This window comes from Cryptomeria japonica, chromosome 10 (genome assembly GCF_030272615.1).
Source record: "Cryptomeria japonica chromosome 10, Sugi_1.0, whole genome shotgun sequence".
NCBI lineage: Eukaryota > Viridiplantae > Streptophyta > Pinopsida > Cupressales > Cupressaceae > Cryptomeria > Cryptomeria japonica.
The window spans coordinates 334,147,828-334,157,860 of NC_081414.1; the positions used below are offsets into that span (position 1 = coordinate 334,147,828).

The following is a 10,033-nucleotide window of genomic DNA, read 5'->3' on the forward strand; positions in this document are numbered from 1 at the left end:
GAAGAGTGAACAAAAGGTCTGGAGAAGGCTTCACATATACGACTTTACTGACTATATGGAATAGCTTCACGGAAGCAGAAATTTTGTGTCACATGGTTTTGCCAGAAGCTGGAGTAACAACAGAGTCACCTTGTTCGGGGAGATATGGCAAATTGATGAAAACCTGGTTGCAGAGGTCACAGGTCTTCAGATGGCGGGTACTAAATTCTATAGAGACCAGAAGTATGCTGCTGAAGCTTTCAAAAATTTCCTAAAATCGGAGGATGAGAAGGGCAAGCTTGTGAAGAAAGACAACATCTCCTACTACATTCCCCAGCAGGTAAAGCCCTTATGGCAAAAAGTTTTAAGGGTTTTAATGGAGTATTTGACTGTGGATGGTAGATTTACAAAAAATTATAACTATCACTTTGCAATTTTGAACCATTTCCATCATGGGGCTAAAATATCCCTGCCTTTCTACTTAGCGTCCTCTCTAAATGAGAGTCTTGCCGACCACGTTAAAAAGCCTAACTCTTACCCTATAGCCCACCAGGGGCTTATTCTGCTAATCTATGAACATCTAAAGGACAAGGCTAGGGCAACCAAAGATGACCCCCTGATCACTAACGCTCATATCTCTGAGAGTTGCAAAGACTCTGATTCGGATGAGGATCAGCCTAATGCCCCTACCCACAAAAAAAGGAAAGCTGAAACAGAGCATGAGGAAATGGAGGTGCACTGTGATGAGGAAGAGGAAAATGGTAAGGATATTGATACTGAAATGGAGCATGATAAGGATGAGAACATTGGTGAAGGCGAGGAAGGGGGTAACTCTGAAAACCCCCACTCTAACCCTAATGGCTCGAAAAGTGAGAATGCTGCTCTGAATTCTAAGGAGGATGACAACCCTAACTCTGCGGGCACTGAACAGGGCAAGAATTCTGCGAACACCATCTTGAACACCACCCGTAACTGCACTCTGGAGTCCTTCAATTTTCAGAAATGGGTTGTCGACAACATCACTAGTATGCAAGGTAAGCAAAGGGAGCTGGACAATAAAATTAATAAGATGATTAAGGATTCAAACTCTGGGAAACAGAATGATGACATGGAAAATAGTGAAGCTGAGGAGGAAATTGAGATGGAGGAGTGGCTGAAGAAAGATCTGATCAAAGGAGACCTGAAACACCTGGAGGATGTTATCAGAAGTTTGAAAGAACAGGCGGAGGAGGAAAAAGACAACATCAACACCCGGGTCGCCCGCAATGAGAAGGCTCTGAAAAGCTTCATGAACCATAGCCTCCAGGTCCTTAAAGTTTCATCCTAGAACATGAACGCTTTGGTGGATCATTTGGAAAAGAAAAATCAGGATAAGAACCTGGTAATCATAGAAGATGTACCAACCTTCAGCCCCACCCACCAGAATCCCAGACGCAGAACAAGGAAGACCACTACTGGGAAGGACACCAAAATGAAAGAGAGCCAACTGGGACAGGAAAGCAACGACCTGAGGGAAGCGGCCAAGGTGATGATGCTCTTGGTTCAGAATGCTGAGGAATCCATTAAAAGTTTTTAATTAACTTGTAATGTTGGGCTTGGGCCCAATTTCTTGCTGGCCTCTCGCTGTCTTTTTCTTTGTTGCTGGTTTTAGTGTTGGTCTTTTGCAATAGTCTTGTTTTGTTTCCTTCTTGTCTATCTTTTGAATGTAATCGGGTTTTGGGTCCCTTAAAACCTATTTTTACTTAATCAAAAAAAGTGATCAGAGTGCAAAAAGTGCAATAGAAGGAAAGAAGAGAAGAAAAAAGAGCAGAGAGCAAAGAGAAGAAAGATAAGAGGAAATAAATAAGGTGTTACAAAATATCATCTGTAACAAGGTACTTTATATGTATTTGAATATATTGTCATTGTAATCTCTGAGTGGGTGGTCAGAGTTAGGGGTTGGTGCTCCTTTGGGTTGTAGCCCATAAAACTGTAGGGGTTGGTGCTCCTTGGGTTGGTGCCCTAAAGCTATGGGTTGGTGATCCTTGGGTTGATTCTCTAAATGTTGTAATCATTTTTACCAGTGAGGCTGGATTGGAGCAGTAGACTCCAACAATATTTCTCACTGAGATTTTTCCCACCGTGGGTTTTCCTCATATACACTTTTGTTATGTGATGTGCTCTCTTGTGTGTGTGTGTGCTTATGTGTTTTGATATCTCTTCTCATAGTCTTGGATTGAAGTTATTAATGCTTAGATCTTTTAGAAGGTAAACATTTTATTGATCATCACTGATTCACCCCCGCTCTCAGTGATCCATTGTGTTCCAACAATTCCCTCACATAAGGTTATACCACACATTTTCTCTTTTTCTCTTGAGGAATGCCTCATAATTATCTAGTTTTCCCTCATTGACATTAATTTTTCTACTCTTCTAACTAAAAATTGAGGATTTTGGGCAACCTTGTTAGCTTGTGCCAAAAATCCTCAAGTTCAACATCTATGATATTGTTTTTATAAACAATCCTAGGTTATCAAGAATAAATAAAAATGTATAGAAAAAAGGGTTTGAATCTCTTATTGAGTATAAAGCATGCAGTTAGAATTATAATATTACAATAAAATAACATCAATGCTTACATCATAATAATTGCACCATTTTTTTATCATGTCCTCAATTTTGTACTAATAGAAGGGGATTGATTCTTATTAAGAAAGTCAACAACCTTCCCTTTATTTTAGAACATGCCTCAATTTAATTTGAGCACAACCCTTTGTTAAAAAGTATGCAGTGAAGATGAGAAAACATGTCACATCAACAAAGGATAAATATGTCACAAGTACAATAGACTAGATATAGGATAAATCTTCTTGGTCTAGATAATGAGCACAATCTAGTCCAATATCATATTAATCTTTCTTTAGATTATATTATAGGCTCCACATTATGGATTTATCATTAGATTTTCATTTTCATTCATTGATCACAATCAAATAGTAAAATTTTGTATATTAAACAACATAATCAATAGTAAAATTTTGATATATTCATTGGGCTTTGAGCTTCTCCTTACTCCCCTTCCTTATTTCAATTGGTCACATATTTGGAGGTAAAAAATTCTCCCTAAGAATTTCTTTTCGGGTGGAGTACTTGTCACCAAAAGGATCTTGACTATTGACAACCTTAAGAGGAAAGACTTTTAGTTGGTGAATAGGTGTGTTATTTGTGAGATGGTGGAGGAAAGTATCAACCATGTTTTGTTTCATTGTCCCTTGTCATGGATTTTCAAATAAAAGATTAATAGTTTATTCTTGGTTTCCTAGGTTTGGCACTTGGATCCTTAGTTGGTCTCTTCTAGTTGGACTCTCTTGTCCTCCCATCCTCTCATCTGTGAACTATGGTGGCAAGTCTTCCTCCATACGAGTTGGAGTCTATGGAAAGAATGAAACAATAGAGTTTTTAGAGACCACAAGACTCCCTGGGAGGCCCTTTCCTTTTCTATTATTAATCAAGTTAAGGAGAATATGAAAGGCTTTGGTAAATTTAGACATTCCCACACTCCCTCAACTTTGGATTGGAACATCACTAGGAACTAGGAGTTGGTAGATGTCCTTTTGGACTTCATTTTCCCACCTATTGGGTTTAAATACAATATTAAATGGGTCCCTCCAGACACTAGTTGGTTGAAAGTTAATTTTGATGGGCCTTCTAAAGGTAACTTGGGTCAGGTGGGCGGGGTCACCAAATATCCAAAGGTAAGGTCATGGTGGGCTATGTGGAAAATTTGGGCTCTCAAACGTCCAACATCGTGGAAGTAATGCCATCCTTCTTTGGCATCATCATTGTGAAAGATAAAGGATACCAACAAATCATTATTGAAGGTGATTCAAAAAAAAATATTATGATGTTGTAAAGGAAAGAAAAGTAGGGATGGTGGGTGAAGGATATTATCACAAAGTTCCAAGACATGATTGCTACATTTGGCCACATTAGACACCTTGAGAGAAGGAAATAAAAATGGGGATAGATTGGCAAACATGCCCTTTTTCTGAGGGCCTTAAAATTTGGACAGTGTTGCATGATTTACCTGGTGTTCTTTGTGCCACAATCATTGAAGAAAATCATCCCAATGAGATTTAAAGATTTTATTATTGCCTTTTCAATCCCTTTCTTGATCATATTGTACTATAATTATTTATTAGAAAGGATTGTATTTGTTAAATCCCGCGATAGCTACACTTTTAAAGTAACATCGCCCTTTGTTGTCTCTTTCCCAAAGATAGTTTTTTCTACCCCTCTCCGAGTCCTTTTCTTGGTTTTATTGTGCATACTATGGGTAGGTACCTCATCCAGACGAAATGATAGTTGTGAAAAGTTTTAAAAAAATGAGGTGCTTTAGAATAAGGTGGTTTTATGGAAATTTGGTGACCTATGTGGAAGGTATGAAGGGTTTTGACCCTACTTTGTTAGAACAATTTGCCAAATATTGGGCAGATGGTGAAGTTCAGGTGGGTGGGGTGAAATTCACCATGTCTATGGAGACTATAGTGGCTCCTATGAGTTTGGTGGTTGAGGGCACCACCTTTCCTAAGAAATTGAAGGGTAATTACAATGAATATTATCAAAGTTTCTTGAAGCCAAGTGAAAATGTGGCATGCTATTAGAGTGGTTTCAACAGTCTTGAACGACTTACCAAGCATTTGGAAAGATGTAGTGTTGCTCCAAATGAAATTCATCACCTTGGACAGGAGGTTTAAGTGCTTCCACTTGCAACTTTTTCCCATGCTTAATCACTTGAGGTATGGGTTGAAAATGAATTTCTCGTATTGGCTTTTTTCATCTATTTCTTAGTCTGTTGTTGTGGGTAAAACCAAAGATACCCTTTCCCTGCGCCAGGGACTTACCCTATGGCTTTACAATTTCCATCTGAACCTAACCCCTTGTAGTGGTCCAACTTTTTATCCCTTTATCCCTTCTCTGTGTGTTGAGCTCTTCAATATGCCAGTCTGCAAAGAGCCTAGCCCCAACCCTAAACCCAAGGGGACCCCTACCGGGGTCAACCCTAGTAGAATGGATAAAGATAAAAAACCCTCAAGCCCTCCTTCTGTGGTTAGTATTACCAAAGAGATGAATGATGAGGACAATGCCTCAGAGGATCCTACCTCCTCTTGGTCAACTAGCTTGGATTGGACCCCAAATAACACTATCAACAAAGAGGGTACCCCTTCAACCCTTTACTATGGTCCCTCCCCCCCCTCGTCGACTAATTTGCCAAAAAAAATGGGACTTCCCTGTTTGTGTGGAGAGAATTAATAAAATTTGTGATGGTTACAATAAGCATTAAGCTATCATTCGTTGGCTTTTGAGTCACGTTAATGTGGGAAGGAAGAAAATCAATAGATCGAAAGCCCTTGCTGAAGCTAATTCTAGAGCTTATAGCTGGGCTACAAAAGGAAAAGACTAGATAGTCTGAGAAGTGGCTTAAAATTTGGCTAAGAAGCTAGACAAATGGTAAAGTATTGAGGAAGAATTGAAGAGGCTTAATGAGAATATTGACCAGACAAGGACAAGGATAAATCTATGAAGGTTATAAAGGAGATTTAGAGCAGCTAGGTGTCCCTCAAAAGAAAAGTGGAGGATGCGATTATGTAAAGTAATTAAATGATTAATAGGATTTCGGCAACCCTTTGGGCTATCCCAAAGGAGATTGAGAAGAAGAAGGCTCAAAAGAAGAGGCATTTGGATTCTTCCCCTACTACATGGTTGGAAGCGTCAATTTCTAGGGTGATTGCAACTCTGGAGTTGCCTGATCTCTCATCTGGAAAAGGATCCAATAAGCGACTTTCCTTTTTTGAGAAGGTGAAGGATTTGAGTTAAGATAGGAAGTTCGAGAAGCCCCCCACTAGGTAGGCCATCAGTTGGAGCCTTTGGTGGGGGTGGTCTGTGTGTTGTGTTCTACTTGTTTATAGTTTTGTCTATCTTTGGTTTATGTTCTATTGGCTTGGGAGCCATTGGTTTTGTTCTTTTTGACAGTTGGCTCTGGGATGTTGGTTTCTCATTCCTCATTAGTCCCATGGTTTTTCTCTCTTTCAGTTTAGTAGTTATGTAATGGTTCGAGCCTTTCCCGGTTTTAACTAATCAGAACAACACAAAAATGATAAAGATAAAAAATATTTATAACTTCTTTCTTTAATCATTTATATAATTTTCATTTGAACTATAATTATTTTTAAACTTAATCATATTTAATACTTAAATTAACTGAAAACTTATTATGTTTTTCTTAAATAAAGAAAAAAGAAATTAGACACATGAAAAACATCATACAAATGAAAAACACATTGCACACAAAAAAACATAATAATAAAAAAAATGACATTAAACACAAGAAAAATATAAAAACACAAATTAAAAATGATAACATATTTTCCATGCTACACTTAATCCCTCCTACAACATAATTATATAAAGAGAAATCTATTTTTTGTTTTTAAATATTTATATTTTGTTTATAAACACCAAATCAACTATAGGATTCCATCACGTTGGTGTGTCATAGTGATAGATGTCTCTCATAGGTGAACTAAACCTTAGAAAAGGACTATACATATTTTTTTAGATAAATAATATATTTTAATTATTATAATAATAATAATATGGTATAGCAACAACCCGTTTGAAGATGCGACAAGAGTTGAATCGCTCAAAGTTTGAAGAACAGATTCTATTTCTCGTGGTTCAATCATGTGCAGAGAACAATGATTAGCCCAAGACAAGAAAAACATGTGAAAAGCTGTATCTTATCTGGCTTCGAATTTTTCAAAAGGAATATCTAGTCATTGTAAACAGAGACGTTGTGGGTTTTTCCTTCTCTTTGGCGTCTATATTTGGATTACGATAGAACAGACATATAAGGAAATAGTCTACAAGAAGACATTACTACCTATCATTTTGAGCATTCTTTTTGTAGCGTGAATTGGGAAATTCAATACATGGCACAATTACTTACAGCGCCTGCCATCCCGCTTTCATGGCCTACTGGTAATTGCCCTGGTTATCTTGTCATACATATTTTTTGAGATAACCCCCTTTTATTCTCATAACCCATGTGAAAGAGATTGCTTTTCTGATTAACAAATTTAAGCCTATCATAGTTTACAGAACCATTGGAAGAAGAAAACGTCCAATACAGGATATAATAACGTTGTACAAAATCACTTACACCTGTTAGAACTGAGAATTATGTTGTTATCTTGCTTTATATTTCTATGCTTTTGTCATCCATATTAAGAGTATATGTTAGATTTCATCGTGGGTCAAATGAATTTTTTGCAGATACAGGATTTGCAAAGGGAAGGATCACGCTTGGAGAAATTGAAGCGCGCCATGTTTCAGCGTTAGAAAAGATATGGAGTTTCACCGGAAGCAGTAATAAGAAAGGGGCTGCACTCTATAAGCCCGTTGACATTCCTCCTGGTTATTTTATTCTGGGTCATCACTGTGAGGGCAACACCGAATTGCTTCAAGGCTGGGTTGTTGTGGTAAAGGACATTAATGAAAACAAGGAGGGGTCCTCATCCCTTCCCCCACTAGAAAAACCAGTGGATTACTCGCTGGTATGGAGTAGCAAGTCAGGGAAAGGTAAAAAGGGGGAAAATGGCTTCTTCTGGCGACCAATCGCCCCTCAAGGGTATAAAGCTCTGGGCTACCTGGTCACAAAAGTTGCGGATAAACCATCTTTGGAAGAGCTCAGATGCGTTCGATCAGATCTAACTGGAGTTTGTAAGACTGACAGCGGCATCTGGAGTCAGAAAAAAGACGGTGATTCAATCCAAGTGTGGAATGCAATGCCAGATCCAGAAAAGCAAGAAAATGGGGTATTTGCAGGGACGTTTTATTGCACCACAAGTACAAAAAATGAAAGTTCTGAGTTTCCGGTGGCTTGTCTACTGAACATGAATTCTCCTCTGACGGGAATGCCAAGTCTGGATGAAGTGCATTCAATTATAGGCAAGTATGGCCCCTCTTTGTTTTGCCATCCCAAGGAGACCTATTTCCCCTCATCTGTTTCGTGGTTTTTCAGAAATGGGGCATTGTTGTACAAGAAGGACTCATCCACGCCCGAAGCAATTGCAGAGGACGGTTCCAACCTCCCACAGGGTGGTTCAGCGGACGGCGAGTACTGGATTGATCTGCCTAAAGACTCTGCCAAAGCAAAAATGGTGAGGCGTGGAGATTTAGAGAGCGCAGAGGCGTATGTACATGTGAAATCAGTACTAGGAGGAACATTTACCGACGTTGTAATGTGGGTGTTTTACCCCTTCAACGGCCCGGGCACTCTGCTGTTGCTCAAGGCACTGTCAATACCGCTGCCTAAAATTGGGGAGCATGTGGGTGATTGGGAGCATGTGACTTTAAGGATAAACAACTTCGCAGGTGAGTTGTGGGGTATTTATTTGTCTCAGCACAGTGGGGGACGGTGGGTTAAAGCTGGGGATTTGGAATACGTTGAGGGGAGTAAGAAAGCTGTGGTCTATTCTTCCAAAAATGGGCATGCTTGTTTTCCTCGGGCAGGTGTGGTTGTTCAGGGGAGCCAAAAACTTGGAGTGGGCATCGCCAACTACTCAAAGAAGAGTACGTATTTTGTGGATACGAGCACAAAGTATAAAATTGTGGCTGCAGAGTACCTGAAGGGGATGGGGAGCAATGAAAAAATTACAGAACCAGCGTGGTTGAATTATGCAAGGAAATGGGGACCCAAGATTAAATATGCCGCTTCAGGGTTACTGGGATCAATTAATTTGCCTTCTGAGCTTTCGGGGCAGGATGGACCGACTGGACCCAAATGGAAAAGCAGCTGGTATGGAGATGAAAAGGTAAAAGACGTATTCTAAGCATACTTTGTGTTGTAAGAAGACATATTCAAAGTAAAAAATGTGGGGTTTGCCTCTGAGTAGATTGTAGGAATGTTCGACCCTGGATTCGCGCGGATGTACCTTCTCCGATTCTTCGGAACGTGTAATTTTATTCATCACATTTGCTGGATTCATGATGTCTCATATTTTATCTTTCTTAAATGGTGATTATCACAGCCATCGATGTATGTTAATGACTTACGTCTTTGACCGTTTTAGTTTGTTTATTACGGGACATTATAAAATAGAATAAAATTTGGGGATTAGTACATCTTTTCAATTTAGGAATTGAATATAGGTTTCAAAAAGTATTTAGGGATGTTGGTCGCTGCAGCCGAGACCTGGAAAGAGATGCCCCTCATCGAAACCAATCCCTTCTTCCATAAAATAGCAAACTCCATGGAGAGGGTTATAATTTTATGTTCTTTGTAGTGGTTTTAATGGTTTTTTGGGTTATAATTTTATGTTCTTTGAAGTGGTTTTAATGGTTTATCTCAATTTTCTAAAATTGTTGTTTATTATATTTTATTTTATAGCCTCTATCACTTTTTTATCTTTTAAGAGCGATATATTTTGCATGTGGAATCTTTTTTAGTCCTATCTTTTAGAATGCACACTTTTCCTTGTAGTATACACTATTATTGTCTATTTCATTTCATATTATATTTGAATTATATTTTTAGGATATTATGCGTTTTTGGACTTGCAAGACTCTAAAATATAGTATTTGGATTGTAAAATGGACTAATTCTAGAATGATAAATATTATATTTATTATGGTGGGTCATTTAGCAATTAGTAACAAGGGGGTATATTTGTGTTGTGTCTTCTTTAGAAAACTTTAGCTTATATGTTCTTATTTTGGCATCATGGACCAAACTTTAATTCCTCTAGACTTACACCATAAAAAACTTCAAATTGAGATCTCAAATGGTGATATCTTTAGGAAAAACCTATTTTACATGGATCATTATGGAGTTAGAACTTCAACTAGCTTTTCTTGAAGAAAAAGTGAAGAGGCATATGTAACTCTTTTCTTGTTTATATCTCCTAATCTTCTCTTTCATGTTAACTATCTAAATTATTTAAATAAAATTTGAACTAAAGTAAAAAAATTATTCAGGATTTAAGCTTTTGTTAGAGTCTATTAGTTGGAAAAT

The 10,033-nt window shown here is 38.1% G+C and overlaps 1 protein-coding gene across 1 annotated transcript; it reads left to right on the forward strand.

The window, feature by feature from the left end:
* Nucleotides 1-6,786: 6,786 nt before the first annotated feature.
* Nucleotides 6,787-9,005, forward strand: LOC131076137 (hypothetical protein At1g04090). Its single transcript, XM_058013200.2, has 2 exons — nucleotides 6,787-6,999; nucleotides 7,294-9,005. Exons 1-2 carry the CDS (start codon nucleotides 6,951-6,953, stop codon nucleotides 8,850-8,852), a joined length of 1,608 nt encoding a protein of 535 aa, XP_057869183.2. The 5' UTR covers nucleotides 6,787-6,950; the 3' UTR covers nucleotides 8,853-9,005.
* The last annotated feature ends 1,028 nt before the right edge of the window (nucleotides 9,006-10,033 follow it).